General features: G+C 43.3%; 2 protein-coding genes across 2 annotated transcripts; one reads left to right on the top strand and one right to left on the bottom strand.

Moving 5' to 3' along the window:
• The first annotated feature begins 391 nt into the window (after positions 1-391).
• LOC129446310 (uncharacterized) lies at positions 392-10,041 on the top strand. Its single transcript, XM_073859667.1, has 6 exons — positions 392-666; positions 1,179-1,965; positions 2,063-2,237; positions 9,083-9,233; positions 9,626-9,789; positions 9,951-10,041. Exons 1-6 carry the CDS (start codon positions 453-455, stop codon positions 9,954-9,956), a joined length of 1,497 nt encoding a protein of 498 aa, XP_073715768.1. The 5' UTR covers positions 392-452; the 3' UTR covers positions 9,957-10,041.
• Positions 10,042-10,465: 424 nt separating this feature from the next.
• Positions 10,466-17,692, bottom strand: LOC129447500 (uncharacterized). The gene is made up of 5 exons (XM_073859668.1): positions 17,084-17,692; positions 12,464-13,240; positions 11,704-11,935; positions 10,694-11,606; positions 10,466-10,543 (listed from the first exon to the last, which is right to left on the bottom strand). The coding sequence occupies exons 2-5, from the start codon at positions 12,642-12,644 to the stop codon at positions 10,490-10,492; spliced, it is 1,380 nt and encodes a 459-aa protein (XP_073715769.1). The 5' UTR covers positions 12,645-13,240; positions 17,084-17,692; the 3' UTR covers positions 10,466-10,489.
• Positions 17,693-17,873: the final 181 nt, after the last annotated feature.

Genomic DNA, 17,873 nt, shown 5'->3' with positions numbered 1-17,873 from the left:
AGCAACAATAACGTTAGCCGGATGCTATCATTATCAGTTAACATTTTTGTCTGGTAATGTCTGTGATCGTATGTTTCTGTGTCGGGGTGAACTCATTCCAAGAAAAATGGGTAGAGTCATTTGGTTGCAAGCGGCGACCAGTGAGCCCTAAAATGTAGTCGTCTTTAGTGAAGTGTCTGCTGCATACATAAGTGCCCCCCTTTCCTATGGTGAAGTTAGGTCCTTAATCTCGCCGGATAGCCTGAATCCACTTCTGTCTAACTTCACCATCAACAGGCAATTAATGGAACAGATACGGCTTTTTACATTGCCTTGACTGCGGAGGAAGTAGATTTCCGCGACGATTACGTATTTCCGGTAATAAATACGGAAGTTGTGAGAAAGGTCTATTGACATTGTATTGCGAGAAGCCGCCTCCTAGTCATTTCGGGCTTATAAAAAATTACAGAAAAATGCCTAAAAGCTGCTGTGTGACAATGTGTACAGCTAACAAGCTGAAAAACCCAGATTTAAGTTTTTATAAGCTACCGAGCCGTAAAACCCAACCTTTAAGGAGACAAAAGTGGATACAGGCAATACGGCGTGAAGCATCAGCGAGAAGAATGGGTAAATTGTGGGATCCCGACACTAAGCATACCTACGTCTGCAGTAAACATTTCGTCACTGGTAAGTCAAATATCCAAATGTTAGTTTTATATGTTATATTTCTGCAAGCTAAGTGGTAGCATTTTAACATTACGCAACTTGTTAGAACGTAGATAAAGCAGAAAACTATGTAGTAACTTTATATTTGCGATTGCCTTAGCTACAGTAGCTATAGCTAACACCTTTCAAACCGCTTATCCCACCGTTGTCTTATTTAAAAATATAAATCAAATAGTTGTAAATATTAAAGTATTTCACTTTTGCCCTTAAAGTGGGTTAAGGTGGTAATCATACAAATGTCAGTTTAATACTTTAATTTTTCCGTCTATACAAAAGAATCTTGCAAAAATATTTTACACAGGATACATCATCAGTTAAATTTCCTTTTCTCTGTGTGTGAGCAAAGCAGAGGGGTAATAAACAAGCTTTATTTACCACAGTAGAATGGCACGAATCTTTGTCAATGTAAAACAGCAAATCGACTAATTTGTTTAGCTATTTTTACTAATAGTTGATGATTTATGTTGTTTCAGGCTCCAAAAATGATGATGAGTCTCACCCAGACTATATTCCAACGTTACTACCCCACAAAAGGGCAAAACAAGCCACTTCACTACTGAGGCTGCAAAACCTAACAAAACGTCATCAGGTTGCCGCCACCACCGCAGCTCTGCCCATAACCGAGAGTCCACTTGAACCCACCACAGAAAACCCTCCTGGACCCACCACAGAAAACCCTCCTGAACCCACCTCAGAAAACCCTCCTCAACCCACCTCAGAAATCCCTCATGAACCTACCTCAGAATTAATTGACCAGCCTACAACAGAACAACTTTTTCAAGAGATCCAACTTTTAAGAGAGGAAAGGGATACTGCCAGGAGAGAGAGGGATGAGGCACAACAGAGGTATAAAGCAAGCAGTTTGAAAGAGGACAATGAGAAGTGCAAATTAATGACTGGTGTTTCATGGGAAATTTTTGGTGTAATTCATACATTTCTTGCTCAGTACATTTCATTCAGTCTGTTCTGCAAATTGACCTCAGAAGACCAGTTGTTTCTCACACTGCTAAAGCTGCGCCAAAATCCAACAACACCTGTACTGGCTCAAATGTTTGGGCTAAATAGAACAACAGTTTTACGTGTGTTCACAAAGTGGGTAGATGTCATGTATGCCAAAATGACATTCCTAATACGCTGGCCTGATAGAGAGTGCATACAAGATTCAATACCATCAGAAATGAGATTACAGTTTCCCCGCCTGACAAGCATCATCGATTGTTTTGAAATAAGAATTGAGCGTCCAAAGAAACTGAAAGCACAGTTAGTAGACTGACTTTTCAATCTATCACTACACCACGATCAGAAATTTATGCAAAAATGTATGTCTGTTACACAAGTTGTGATTTTTTTGATTCAGTGCCAAGACCTACTCAAATTATAAGAAGTGGACAACAGCTAAATATTTCATCGCCTGTCATCCATCTGGATGCATCACCTTCCTTTCAAAAGGCTGGGGGGGTCGGGCATCTGATGTCCATATTGTGAGGCAGTCTGGCTTTTTATCTTCCAGCTACCACAAGCCAGGAGACCAGGTATGTACTAAGGGCCAGTCCCATTTCTCTGTCTTACCCCTTCCCCTACCACTTCGTCTTACCCCTAGCCCTTGTCCCTCAAAACCAAGTGTTAAGAGCTAGGGGTGAAAACATACCCCTATGAAATGAGACACCGCTTGGTTACGGTTACGTCATCATACATCGTCGTTTGCTGGCTGCAACATCACCAGACGCGGCAAATGTTGATCACAAACTTCCAAGATGCCGAGTGCAAGTGTAAGCGAAAGTGAATCAGCCGCCGAGTTTCTTCTGGCGTCCCTGTGTGATACAGGACGGTATACGTAAAGCACGTACCGATGTCTCCAAAGCAAGTAGTGTTATGCACTGATATCAAACGAAATGCGCTGCTAACGTCAATGGAATTTAGTTAAAACTGTAGACAAGCATGCAGTCCATTCATGGCTAGTTAGAGAAATACGGGAATGTAGTGCAAATCAGCAAATACGGGAATGTTGTGCAAATCAGCAACGTAACGTTAGCGTAGCAAACTAGCGAAATTTTAAAACATTTAAATTAAGAACATAATTCAAATATATATGAACAGGACTGTGTAGAGCACAAAACAAGACGTTAGTAATTTTTAAATTAATTATTAAGCCGAAAATACTTACATTTATGGGACGCTCTGGACGCCATTTTTGCCGGTTGCGCAGTGTATTCTGGGTACCCCTTAGTTTCAAGTAAGCTCGCGGAAATTCTTGGTTTTAAGGGGTATCTACCACTTGCCCTTAGCCCTACCCCTTGATCAAAACGAGAATTGGGATAGCCCTTACTCTCACGTGAACGTGCAAAACGTCTCGGTTACGGATGTAACCCTCGTTCCCTGAAGGAGGGAACGGAGACGTCACGTCGTGACCGACGAATTGGGAACTCGCTTAGAGAGACCAATCTGCTTCGTATACTACTAAAACGCCAATGAACTTGGCATTGAGATATTTGCATAATGCTGGCGCCGCCCCGCCAGGTGCGTATATTAGGCGCACGTGCAAATAGGGAAATCAGCTTCTGTTCGCTGAGAAAGCCGGAAGGTGACCGGCCTAAACAGCAGGTGGCAGCACCTGTGGCGACGGGACGTGACGTCTCCGTTCCCTCCTTCAGGGAACGAGGGTTACATCCGTAACCGAGACGTTCCCTTTCAGTCGGTCACTACGACGTCACGTCGTGACCGACGAATTGGGAATCCCTACCAAAACGCCACTGAGGGCTGACCTCTTCCAGTGTCTGCGTAAAGCCCTCCGGTTCCACTTAAGGATAAGGAGAATTAGGTTTAAGGCAGAAGGCCGGGCACTAGATGTTCCTTTAACCCACAGTAGTGCCAGCGACTGGGAAGCGCCCTATCTGAGCGGTATAGGGACGCTGCGGAAGCCACCGCCCCGTTAAGGGCTATTGGTGGGCGAAAGTCAACCGTAGTTGAGGTCTAATGACAGCCGTGGCTGTGTTAAGCAAAGCAGTGCTCTGCTAAGGGAAACGTGGGCTAGTAGGATTAACCCCACGGAATAATACTCACAAAGGAACCCGTTGGGACGCAATGTGGGGCCCAAGCCAAACACGTAGGTTCGTAAGAATACAGCTAGTGAAAGGCTGACAGCCAATGCTCCGCAACAAAGGCTGTCAAGGCAGTGGAGAGAGCAAATCAAACCATTACGCATTTTTGCTCTGTTAGCCTTCCATACTGAAAACTCAATTTGGAGCCTCAGTCGGAGGCTGCAAGCCGACTTGCGAGTCTGCTCTCCGTGCCCTCCCTGGTGAGGAAAAGAACACGAGAGGATACAGGCTCGATACGAACATTGTAAAATCTAATGAACGTATTAGGTGTCGCCCAACCAGCAGCTCTACAGATGTCTGTTAGTGAGGAACCACGAGCTAATGCCCAAGATGAGGCAACACTCCGAGTGGAGTGCGCTCTCAAATTAAAGGGCAAGGAATGCCCTGCAAATTATAAACCAGGGCGATAGTATCAACTATACAATGAGACATCCTCTGCTTAGTGACAGCTTTCCCTTTCTGCTGGCCACCATAACAAACAAAGAGGTGGTCTGAGGTCCTGAGGCTTTGCGTGCGGACCACGTAGAATCGCAGTGCGCGTACGGGGCACAACAAAGCCTCGGTTGGGTTTGCCTGCTCCAAAGGCAATGCTTGCAAGCTCACCACCTTATCTCTGAAGGGAGTGGTGGGAACTTTGGGCACGTAGCCTGGTCTGGGTCTTCAGTGAGACAGCAGGACCAAACTAAAGGCACGAATCGTCAACAGAGAATGCATGTAAATCTCCTACTCTCTTCATGGAGGCCAATGCTAGCAGGGTCAGAGTTTTCATTGATAAAAACTTCAGACTCGCAAACTGCAAAGGCTAAATCGGAGACCTGAAGGCTTCAGCACCATGGACAGGTCTCAGGAAAAAGAGGGTGGGCGCGAGGGGTTTAGCCTGCGAGCGCCTCTTTAAATGTAATAATTAAATCATGCTGGCCAACTGATCTGCCGTAGATAAGTGAGTGATGAGCAGAAATAGCGGCGATATCAATTTTAATGGCGGAGGGACAGCCTACCATCTAACCCATGTTAAAGATATAAAAGCATAATGTTAAAGGGCATTCTCTGGGTCCTCGCGTTGCGAAGAGCGCCGGGTGACAAAAAGGTTTCATTAAGCGCGTAAGCCCGTCCTGTGGACGGTGCTCGAACCGCGTCGATGGTGTTAGATACCGCTTGCGATAAATCACCTAAACCTTGCGCGCGCTCAACGACCGTACATGGATATCCACAGGTCGGGGCGCGAGTGCCAAATGTGCCCCTTCCTAAGAAAGTCAGTCCTTCCTCAGGGGAATCCGCCAGGGAGGGCTGTCGCGAGGAGCATTAACTATGAAAACCAATTCTTGGTCGTCCAGTACGGACGATTAATAAAAGGCTCTCCTCGTCCTGCCTGACTTTGCACAGTGTCTGCGCAATAAAGCTTACTGGAAGGAATGCGTATTTACGCACCCCCCGCGGTCCGCTGTGTGCCAACGCATCCACGCCGAGGCTGCCCTCGGTTAGTGAATAAAATAGGCGACAGTGGGTATCGTCCGGCGACGCAAACAGATCTATCTACGCACAACCGAACTTCTTCCAAATTAGCTGGACCGTCTGGGGGTGGAGTCGCCATTCGCCGGGGGCGCAGCTCGGAAGCGCGTACCGCTGTATTGAGCGATCCCGGGATGTAAATGGCACGAAGGGACCTCAGATGCTTCTGACTCCAAAGGAGGAGATGACGAGCGAGATGCGACAGGTGACGAGAGCGCAAAACCGCCTTAACGGTAAATAACGCAACAGTCGCAAAGTTATCGGTGTCGACAAATACATCCTTCCCTCGCATCTCCATAGCGGAGCGTACAAGTCCCAGATATACAGCGCACCGCTCGCGGCAGTTGGGGTGCTATGCACACCCCAGACTGCAGGCCCGTCATACGTGGCTGAACATCCCGTGCTTAGGGCATCGCATGCTACAGAATGCCAGGAGACCCCTCAGAGGCATATCTTGCTATCAGAAATGCTGGGTCTACTACGGGGAAATTTAAATGACACGCAGGTGTAGTGTTTACACAATGTATGCCGGTGCGCCACGCTCTCCTCGAGACTCGATCGTAAAGCCAACGCTGAAGCGGTCTCATATGACGCAGCTCGAGCAGTGTCACGGCTGCAGCATGCTGTCATATGTCCAGTAGCTTCTGAAATTGTATCAGAGGGACCGCGTACTTCCCTCGAATTAAACCGAGGCAAGTCAGAACTGACTAGTTGCGCGCTCTTGTAAAACACGCCAATTAGTTGATCGAGTCTAATTCCATACTGAGAAAAAGGATCCTCTGCACGGGGCAAAGTTGCTCTTTCCCAGTCGACCTGATGACTTAAACGAGCGAGATGCCGAAGCATTAACTCTTTGTGTTCGCGCACGTCTGCCAAGAACGGGCTATTATAAGTCAACGTAAATAAAGCAGAATGCGAACAACGCTCTCTCTCTGATATTTTAATGCCGTGACTAGCACTTTCATGGAGACACGGAGAGAGAGAGACAGCTCGAATGGTGTACTTAATATTAATATGCCCACCCCATGACGCAGAGCGAAAAAAACGGTCTAAGGCGAGGAGAGATGGACACAAAAGTACACGTCTTACAGGTCTAAAGCTGCAACCGATCTAAATATTGAAATACGAGCCTCGGCGTTATCATCCAAAAAAAGACCACCTTCGTAGAGCCGGGCGTAAATCAAATCGATCGTAACCCACCGCGTATTTTGGGTACTATGAGATAAAGGCTGGAAAACCCTATCATCATATCATCATCTCGGTAAGAGGGACCGGCTCGATAATCCTTCGCCAGCAGGACATCGACTTATGCACGCAGTACATGTGCATCGGATACTTTCACTATAGTGAAACGAAAGCCCGAGAATTTTGGGGTTGTGCCGGTAATTGTATTTCGTAACCGAGGCGGATCGTGCGTAAAACCCAACGAAACGGGCTGGGAACTGAAGCCAAGCACCCAGGCACCGTACGAGGAGAATTAACGACACTACCGGTGTACCCGCGGCGGGGCAGCGAGGCGGGACAGGCGGGACTGCCGGTGCGTCTGCCGTGACAGCATAAGCATCTACAGTATGTGTGTGTGTGACACTGACCTGAGCCCACTGAGGGAAACGGTCGTCCGGTCTCCTCAGCTGAGGACGCAGACTCCGACGGGTTTGCTGGTGGTCCGGTCTCCTGAGTGGAGGGCTCGGACTCCTCAGAACACCCGCTGGCGATAGAGGAGAGGTAGGGTGAGCTGGTGTGTGCCCGCTCACGGCTCTCTCGATCCTCTGGAGACCTGAAGAGGGAAGAGGAATGCACTCTGTGTGTGGTTAGTGGGCACCGGCTAAACAGCCGGTGGAACATATGCAAACCAAGAATTTTCCACCCGACCCTCTATCGGGTGAAGGAGCGAATCACCGTCTCCTGAAGAGTGATCCTCTGCCAATCCAGGTCGCCCGCTTATTGGCCACTTAAACTCCGAGCTGCTGACGACCAGTTCCCCCGCGCTGCCGAGATGGGGTCCGAAGAGGGGAACGGAGGTGGTCGCCGCAGGACGCCGATGGCGAGAGGCAGACTGAGGAACCGGCGTGGTGGTTTTTACCAAGGGCAGCTCTTCTTCGCTGGGGCATGACCACAGAGATCGCCTCAGTCTGCCCAGCGGAGCTGTACGACTCCACGGCCTCGCCGAAGAGGCCGGTCTGTGAGACAGGAGCATTCAAGAAGTTGTTCTCGCCTGCGTCCGTCAGCCAGACACAGCCAAAGTGGCGATCTTGAACCACTGTCGTGAACATCGCACGACTGAAGGTCGCGGCCTCCCTCGTAAATCCTTGGTGAACCCGTAGCAACGTTATTGCGTGCAGGGCTGAAGCCGCCTCTCCGCATGCCTGACGGACAGCGCCCGTAACCGGACGACTATCTACAAACACGGGAGGGAAGGGTTGGGTGGTCCCTCCAGGAACGCAGCTGCATCGCAACCCCCCGCTCCACTGAAGGGTCCCTGCCCTTAGCAGCTCCATTGGTGAGGGAGGTGAGGGGTGAAAGCTGAAGCTGAACGGCCGGATGGCCGCAAACCACGTCAGCTCTTCGTGCCGTCGGGAAGAAAGGCACAGGAGCAGAGGACCGAGAGGCCCGAGCAGCTCCGAAATACCAATCACGTGGGCGGTACGGTTCGGGCGGAGAGGGGTTAACCTCTCCAACTCTACCGTTACCGCCGCTCGAGCGGGCACGGCCGCCATCTCTGGAACGACTCCACTTCGGAGGAAAATTGGACACCCCTCTGATGCTGCAGAAGTGAACGGGACCAGAAGGAGGTCCAATGGATTCGGCAGACATCGTAGAACACGACTCTGCCGTCTCCACCGGAACCTCAACCGGCTGAGGATGAAAGGCCGGTAGGTGGAGGACACCCCGTCCTCCTCAGCGTAGTGATGCGAAGAGCGTCATGCGAGCGCTTGACAGTCGCACCATGGCAGTGTCAGCACTGCAAAGACGCGGACAGCATTCCCGTAGAAACGTCAGTCGTCTCCGCAATCCAAGAGGGTTATGCTCTCACAGAGAGAACAAAAACTCTCCACGAGCGCAGCCCCAGAGTGCTTGATGCCCAAGCATGAAGACAGCGCTCGTGACCGTAACTGGAACCCTTATACCTCTCACATCCAAGATCGCACGGACGAAAAGCAATCCTGAAAAGGACGCCGATCTCCGAATATACGAGAGAGTGGCTGTCTTTAAAAAGACACAGAGCTCTCACGTATCACTCTTTTAGGGAAATCACTCTTTAGGTGCTCAGCTGATGATGCGCACAGGGAAAGGCAACGCACACACTAAACTCAAAACAAAAAATATGCAGAGCAGTGGAATACTGCGAGCGTCCGCTGTGTTAGTACTGCTTGTCAATCAACTTCAGCAACCGTTCCCAGAAGAGCAGATAGTAGCTTCTCAGTCAGATAAAGCCGGCTTTCGAAGCGAAAAAGCTGATTTCCCTATTTGCACGTGCACCTTATATACGCACCTGGCGGGGCGGCGCCAGCATTATGCAAATATCTCAATGCCAAGTTCATTGGCGTTTTAGTAGTATACGAAGCAGATTGGTCTCTCTAAGCGAGTTCCCAATTCGTCTGTCACGACGTGACGTCGTAGTGACCGACTGAAAGGGAACTAAGGGGTAGGGGTAAGGGGTAAGACAGAGAAATGGGATTGGCCCTAATTTGTGAAGATGTTGCTAGAGACATTACTTGATAATATCCCTGAGCTTTTTAAATCTATTAATTGTTTGTATTCTCTTACAGATACTGGCTGACAGAGGTTTTACGCTTGTGGAAGATTTTGCAGTTCTTGGTGCCCATTTGGTCATGCCAGCATTCACTCGAGGCCGGAAACAGCTGCCTGGGAAAGATGTTGAGGAGTCACGTGTGAAATCGAACATCAGAATTCACATAGGTAAGAACTTCGGACAGGTTGTGTATTACTCACATTGTCAATATTTTATGTAAGTAATAATTGATGACAGGCCATTGAATTATAAGAAAAAATGCACACCCAAGGTGCAATGCGGGTGTGCATTATTTTCAAATAATTCAAAGGACCGGAGTCAATTATTCCTCTTATACCACGCTTACCACAAACATTGCTCTGGTGCCTATTTTAAAGACATTTGACAAGTTAGGTGTGCGGTTATCAGAAATTAATGCATACCCACGGAACATTTCTCAGCCAATCAGAATACAGCATTCAACAGACCCATGGTATAAATGTGAAATAGTTTATTAGAATTATGAGAACGATAACATACAAAAAACACTAATGATATATGTGCTTTCTAAAAAAAATAGAAAGAGTGATTGGGGTCCTCAAAGGACGGTTCCACATTCTGGATGGTCCGATTCCGATGCGGCTGGTGAAGAGCCTAATGGATGAAAGGCAGAACAAAGAAGCAGCAACAATTGACAAGATTGTTCACGTGTGTGCAGCTTTAGTCAACATGTCCAACAGTGTGGTAAGTTAAAAAATAAATGTATAGAGTTTAGGACAATGCAGATGGCTAATTTGGATAATATTTTGATAGTTATGGCTAAACAGATGAGTACTAGACAATCCTAAAACCTGCTACTATTATCTTATATCATGAACTTTAGCATGAACTGTCTCGCTTTGCAGGTCTAACTGTCCTATTAAGAGGTATCATCATTCTGCTCCTCCTCTGCTCTGCTGGTCCCTGTCATGATGCCTTCATTGCCATCACTTCCTGGGGCCCGTACCATGAAAATGGTTAAACAAACTCAGGGTTACAGGATTAGTTTCAGGTTGACAAAACCAAGCCAATGTGCAGGCCTTGTTGGTAAAAGCTATTTTCATGGTACCCAAAACCCAGGATTTGCACAAACTAATCCTAAACAAAGCTGGCTAACCAACTAAACCAGCTTCATGGTATAGGCCCCTGTTCCCGCTCCCCTTTCTCTTCCCTTTGACTGCACTCTTGTCATTTGAGCAACTCCTCCCTGCCTCAGTAGTACCTGCAATACTGGAACTACTACAACTACCAGGATTGTGCTCCAGTCCCTAATCACAGATAAAAAATATAAAAATATATAATATAAAAAAGCAATGTATTGAAATTATAGATTAATTGTACATAATAATATGTGTAAAAACGGATTAAAGTATACCATGTACCAGATGACACACAGCTGTGGAGTTCATGTAATGAAGTCACAGTAGGAACTCTTTGTCACAAACATCTCCATCTGCACCTGCAAAATAATGGCACGTACTGTATCAATCCATACTGTTTAGGGAACTTGCCCTTTCCCAACTTTTTTTAGCTTTCAACATTCGGATAAATATTTTGGAGAAAAAAACAAACATATTTGAGTAGTTAATTTGTGTAATATATTTTATACCTGGGTAAAGTAGGGGTGATTGTTTTTCAAACCAGTTGCGCTCTGCAGGTGTCCTCTGGGGTCGTGGAGCCACTGATCTAGACTGCCGCCCATGTCTTGGCCCCAGTTGTAGGGACACTTGGCCTTGACAACTCCTGGCCCACAACAGTCACACATTACATAGCCATCACAAGATGCGCCAATGAATGGTTTGTCCAGTGATACTCTGAAGCCAGCCCTCTTCACCTGCAAGTTGACATGCGATGTTCCCACTTGGTCGTGCAGATAAATCTGGGTCGAGGTTCCTTGATTTGGTTGGCCAATCCCTACTGCTATCTTGTATGTTTCAAGGGCATCACTCTCATGCTTCTTCCCCCAGAGGATACCCGGGGTCTTAATGGCTCTGTTCTTAGGTTGACATTTGGTACTAATGAGTGATGGAGCAGGAGTGGTGGGAGAGGTATGGAGAACTCTGTGTGCAATTGATCCTGTGACCCTTCCAACTCTATGTCTGTGCCATAAGGCACTGCTCGCCTGATTTATAGTTGCTCTATCGATGCTCAATACATCATCCTCTGATATACCATCTAAATTGAGGAACCACGGCTTTGCTGATCTTGTAAATGTTCTGTGTGTTTTAAGGGCCACTACACTGGTTCCTGTGGAGGATAACATCTCCAGTAGTTGTATTTGCTGGGCTTCTGTAGCTGGAGGTACAGGTCCTTTATATTTGTACTTCTTGGAAGGTGGTTTTGCCTTGGCTGTGTCACTGTAGAACTCAATGTCTTTAATTAAGCCTGGCTCTACTTTTTTAGTGCACACCTTATTCCACTGACATGCAAGATCAGTGCATGTCACTTTGTTGTAACCAAGACGGACAGATGCCTCTACCTTAAAAAGTACAGCCCCCACATGAGAACATGTCTCCCCAAGCCTAATAGGAAAATAAAGACAATAAAATGGTACAGGTCTTAAGACAACCTAAAATAAAGTGTAAACTTCTACTTTGCTGGAATCTGCTTTTATCTTACCCAGCCATACAGTCACAATGGGCTGCCACAACTGTTCCATCACTCCTCACAGCAACCCATGAGTGATGTGATGGGTCTGTGACCCTCCAGGATGGCTTTACATCGGCCTTAAAAACTGTGCAGTCTGAGTTGGCTGGTTTGTGGTGGTACACAACTTGCACCCATCCACTGATAAAAAAGTTGTGGGCATCCAACGAACGGAAGTTTTTCATCAAGTTATGAGTATAAATTCCTAACAGAAGGTAAGAACAGTCAGCTTAAGTTAACTCAATACTCATGTCAAGCTTTTAGTAGATCCTTTATTGGTGATCCCACATGAAAAAATACTATAATAATTTTGTAGTAAATACAAAAGTGTTTTTGAATCATACTATAGTAAATAGCAATATACTGTATGTTTTATTATTATAACACTTTGTTAATGAATGCTACCGTATACTGTAGTATTAACTACAATAAACTGATTAATATTGTAGTATACTTTGGTTTTTACTACAGTAAATTGTAGTGTTATATACCCTATAGTTGTAGAAAACTTAGTACAGTTTTGGGTAAAGTAATATGTTTATATTACTATAGTTGCATTACCACAGCAACTATACAATTCCCACAACAAATTCATTCAGGTAACGTTACTTAAGTAAGGTTACTATAGTATTTTATAAATATAAAAAAAATCAAACAGTTCATAAAGTAGTAAAATTTAAAGTAGACGAATATCAATTGGACCAATTAGCTTGCTAACACACACAGCTATTACCTGGTGATTCGATTAAATAGTTGTAAATGTCACCGTAATTAACGTTGGGCCATTCAGTCGGGTCATTTCTCCATGAAGAGGAAGGTAAGGAAAATGGGCACTGACATAGACCAATAATATTTAGTTTTTCAATATATCTCCTCTCAGGTACACATAGGGTAGTAAAATAATCGCTTGACATGGTTAAAAATAGCTAATTGTTTTTTTTTTTTAGCATATCCTGTCGTCGATTACGTTCCCCTCAAGTGGGCGTTGTTGTTCTACTAATAGTAGTACTATGACAAGTTGCCTGTATCCACTTTTGTCTTTAAACGCTCGTTTTGGGAGGTCGACAGCTTATAAAAACTTGTTTCTGGGTTCTTTGGCTTGTTGGCTGTGCATGTTGTCGCGCAGCAGCTTTTGGGCATTATTCTATTTTTAGTTATAAGCCAGAAATGACAAGGAGGCAGCCTCTCGCAATACAAAGTCAATGGGGACGAATCTTTTGGTTTCCCCCCCGGTGGGCGTGGTTTTCAGGTTATGACGCGCTGCGCTCTGTCTCTATACAATATGTTTTCTGATTTGAGGGAAAATGCTACTGTTTCACAGATATTTACTAAATTTATTTTTTTTACAGTCAAATACATTCAATAAATGCATGCTAACATTTGTAAAATAACATTTTAATTTGGATGAAAAAGGATGAATTCCCAAGAAATGCATCTTAAAACATCTTAAACTTTTGTTACAATCTAAAAATAACTAAATATAATTCAGTTTGTAGATATACAGGACAATCTGTAAATAAAACAAAATAATTAATTATCAATCAAAAGTACACTGCAAGTAAACTGTAAGTTTCCTCCAATTCTTATTAAACACAATATTACTGTAAAGTATAATAACTGAAATGCAAAACAAATTTATTTCTACAATATTTTCACTCCAAAATGAATAGTTCTAGACAGTGCACAACACAACCATTGATTCTTAAAATGATTCTAAATTCAGAATCCTAATTTTACAGTGTATAAGTAACATTAAAACATGCCCAAAAAGGTCAGTGAAACCATACCACAACAGACAATGTTAAGAGATTGAAAAGTTATTTTCATTTAAATTGTTAGTTATCTACTGGATCCTACAGTATGAATAAACATATTTACAAGATTTACTAAAAGTTAGAATTTATGTTTTAATTCTATTCAACATGCTTAAACACATTATTGTTTAATTTACATTAAACATGACTGTATTGACTTTTAAGTACGAAACAATATGAGCTTTGAGTGGACTAGTTATCAGATGTTTAAGTGAATCACCAAAACATGACTCCAAACAATGGACCTTTTCCTATATCATATGTATCATATATGTGAACAAAGTTATTTATTGCGTTATTTATACACAATTCACTTTGATGAAACTGTGCAATTTTATTTTCTGTATGCAGGTTTAGCCACTGGTAAAACTCTAATGGGCATGACTGCTCTCCATTCAGAGGGCTTATGTGTTTTCATGTCTCACCAGCATATGGCCAGTAAGATGATTTCAGTGTAATACTGTTTAAAGTATCTATTAGCCTACCATGTGTATTTTCTCAATATTTAAGATTGTTTTTCATAATTAAGAACATAAACACTTATGTTAGGTTCGTACAAGAAAAAGACAGATAAAAAAACAGCTACAATCAACACTATTAAAACTGTACTTGTGTGTGGCACTTAAACAGACATACTGGGTGCATCCCAATTCAGGGCCTGTGGCCTTCCAAGGCCGTATCTGAAGGCAAATGACATCAAAGGCTGTCACAATTCGAAGGCTCCTTCATATAAAAGCCTCTTACTGTGGCCTTTTCCCCCCTGAAACCGAGTTAGGGCTGTAACGATATATAGCTTGTCCCATTAAAAAGACCTGCCTGATTATGCATTGCTGCATCGCGATTCTGTGTTTCATGCACAGTTTGTGTGTGTACTAGGGGTGACCCCGAATAGTCGAAGATTCGATGCATCGATAGGAGAAGCCTGATTCGACTACCAATCTCACAGTCGAATCGTCGCAGATGTGTTATGAAATGAGGATCATTTAATTTTGGCCGTATATGGGGGCACACATTATCTGATTTCACATATAACAGCTTTCTCCCAATATATTAATATACAGCATATTATGATAATGCTGCAAATAATATGTGCAGTAACAGCTTTCAATAAATATTTTTAAAATGCCTTAATAATTCCAAAATCCCCTGTGACCGTAGCCTGGGTGCCAGCCGATCTTAGCCCCGCCCACAAGAATGTGAAAACGGGAAGATCGGTCTGGCGTTTCTCCGTTGAGGACCTACTATGCTTGGACAAATGCTGGTCGAACCAATCAAATTGTGAGGGCGGGCTTTATACGATGATGGACAGATAATCAACAGTAACGTAATGAACCACGTCACCAAAGAGCGCGTGTGTTGAATGGCTGCTGCTGTAGAGTTCAGATGTGTGGATTCTGACATTGAGTCTGTTCTTAAAGATATATCGACAGAGCATTGATTTTAAAAGAGGAACAGAGAAACACGAGCAGTGCATTTGTTGATGTTTTTGCCGTCCTTCCTATTCGGCAAAAGTTGGTCGCAACTGAAATGGCTAACGTTATCACGGCGATGCAGCTCAGCGTGCACGACGAGATGGATATAATTAGCGGTCGTTGCCAGCTTCTTTTCGGAAGCCCGGAATCGTGGTTGCTGAATAAGTGAGGGACATGCTAGGCTCCAATATTTTCAAGCAAACGTAATGGGTATTGTCGTGGATGAAGTTCACCTAACGTACAAATGGTAAGAGATAGTCTTACTCTATGACTTAGTAAATACTTCATGTTGTGATATAAACGAAATGTTGTAAACATAATAGGTGTTGATGTACATTCGCTAACTCAGTATAATCACAATGTTAGTGTCATTGTTGCGAAATAACTAGCAGTTCGGTCAGGCTGTAAAAGACGTAACGTACGTCACACACTCCGTTGCTCTGATTGGTCGTAGGTCTATCCAATTGAGTGCAGAGGCATTTTTCGTTTGAGACACGCCTCATAATTATAGCTCAATGGAGCGGTATCAGACTCAAATTCTGACTAGAATTGAGTATGACAACGTCAGGCTACTGTGACCGGGCTACACGGAGGTTTCTTCGTTAGTAAACCATTGCCTTTTTGTTTCTACATTTAAAAGACAAAGCTGGCAATTATATTATGGCTATACTTTTCTATTCTTTTAATATTTTATTTTATTTATAAATCACTCTGGGTTATCTGATTTATCTATTTGGCTTGTGTTTTGTTTCTGTGCTCTTGAGGCACTTTGCATATTTATTATGCACTTTGTTACTTCTGACCTTATTTTATTTAAAAAATTTATCTATTATAAACATAAATTCTGATCTAATTTAAGTCTGTAAATTTTGGATAGCTTTTCGTTGTATCGATGTTGCGCTATTGCGTGCTGGCCATGCTTGCGCATGTAATTTAGCCGAACGGGCTAGGTGATCTGCGTCTTATATTTAGGAGTTCATCAAACTAAACATTAAAAAACGGATGTTTTTCGACGGGTATACGTTTTTAAAATGTATTTATCATACATTTTGGTTATCTTGTCAAAAGTTACACTACAAAACAGGTAAGCCATTTTTTTTTTAAATTCGGTGATGAAACGGAAACTATCTGCACCGAACCTATTTCTGCCTGACACGAATGTCTTTCTTGTGATTTAATATTATGGTTGGTGTTCACTTTTAAATGATAGCAAAGAGATTCCTGAAATAAATAATATCATCCGGTCTTTCTGTATCTAAAGTGAATACAGAGATGATCAAAGTCAGAGCAAGCAAGCAGGTATTTCTGTGGTAAATAATAACGCGTAGTGTCTATAAAATCATTCATTTCAGTGTTTTTCTTGTTATAAATTAACGTTTAATGAATTGTAAATAAAGATTTGTTTTTATCATTTACAGTCACAATCACAAATTATTTGTCATTTCTCATTTGTCGGGTTTTTTTTGGTCATGACTGCTTTGACGCACTGTATCTCCAAATTAAATAAAAACACTTAATTGTAGCCGGGGTTTCCAAGGCAGAATCACCTTTGTTATTTTTTTTTTAGGTTTAGTTATCAAAATGTATTTTTGTGTGATGTTCTGTAGATCGTGGCTTTAAAATGTTATGAGGAATAAATAAACAAATGTTGCCTTATATATTTTACCTTAAAAAAAATAAATATATATATGCATCGTCAGTTTTGTCTTCGTTCATCACTTGAAAGACAGTTTTGGTCCCTTTATCAGAAAGTTGTTTGTGTGTGTTGCTTGTGAAAGAAAATAAAAGTTACCAATTTGTACCTGGTCTGGCCCCCTCCCAACCCATGCAGACAAACATAGATATGATTCGACTATCGGTCGACTATGGAAAGATTCGACAATTCTGATTCGAATATGTAAATCCTTAGTCGAGGACACCCCTAGTGTGTACTATGGCGTTTTGGTCAGTCAGAAGTCCTTATCAATCTAAAATCATTATGAATCGGAGTCGTTTATAACGTGCATTTTAAAAAGCAACGCTCGTTAAACAAAATCATTGAAAAATTCTTTATTATCATGAAAATACCTGAAACAATTTGAAGAACAGCAATATAAATATTCCTGTAGACATTTCCTGGAATAGCGTTTGCTATGCTAGCCTACTTCTTCTGTGGCACAAAGGAGGTTTCTGCACGAGAGCGCCCCCTGGCTTTTGGATGTGGCGGCATTTCACCATAATTCATGCAAATTAATTAATTGAGAAAACACGCATTTGCACGATAAATCGTTACAGCCCTACCGAGGATCCATAGATGTATCCTCCACAGCCTTGGCTATCCCAAAATTCAATATGAAGTGTATATTTTGCTAATTAAAGGTCCTTGTGTCTGTTTTACTATTATAAATGATGTTTTAGTGATGTAAATTAATATTATTGCTGCAATGTTGTGTGTTGCGTTTTGCTTTTGTATATTTCTAAGGTTGGTGAATTTTACATACTGTTGGATAGTTTAATCTGCGTCAATGTGTTATATTTTCTAAAATAAAAAAAATCTGCCACCATATTTATTTTTAAAAGTCTGATAGGTCTCAGCTTTTGTGTCCCGGTGACAATCGTAGTTGGCGGGAAAAGCAAGTGATGCCCCCGTAGGCTAGACCGTCTCATTTCAGTTCACTTCGTGGCATTTAGAGGCTGCTGCCTTTAAATATTGAGCCTTGCCTTAAAAGTCCGCGGCCTTAAAAAGATCCAGACCCTGAATTGGGATCCACCCTCAGTTTGTTCAAACTAAACCAATGCTCACACAGCAGTCATTGGCCAGTTTACTGAATGACAGTCATATTAACCAATCATACTCAAAGCAACATTACGAGTCAGC

Source organism: Misgurnus anguillicaudatus, chromosome 21, assembly GCF_027580225.2.
Source record: "Misgurnus anguillicaudatus chromosome 21, ASM2758022v2, whole genome shotgun sequence".
Classification (NCBI taxonomy): Eukaryota; Metazoa; Chordata; class Actinopteri; order Cypriniformes; family Cobitidae; genus Misgurnus; species Misgurnus anguillicaudatus.
Note: the sequence above shows the minus strand (reverse complement) of the source record. Positions and strands in the feature narration are given on the sequence as shown.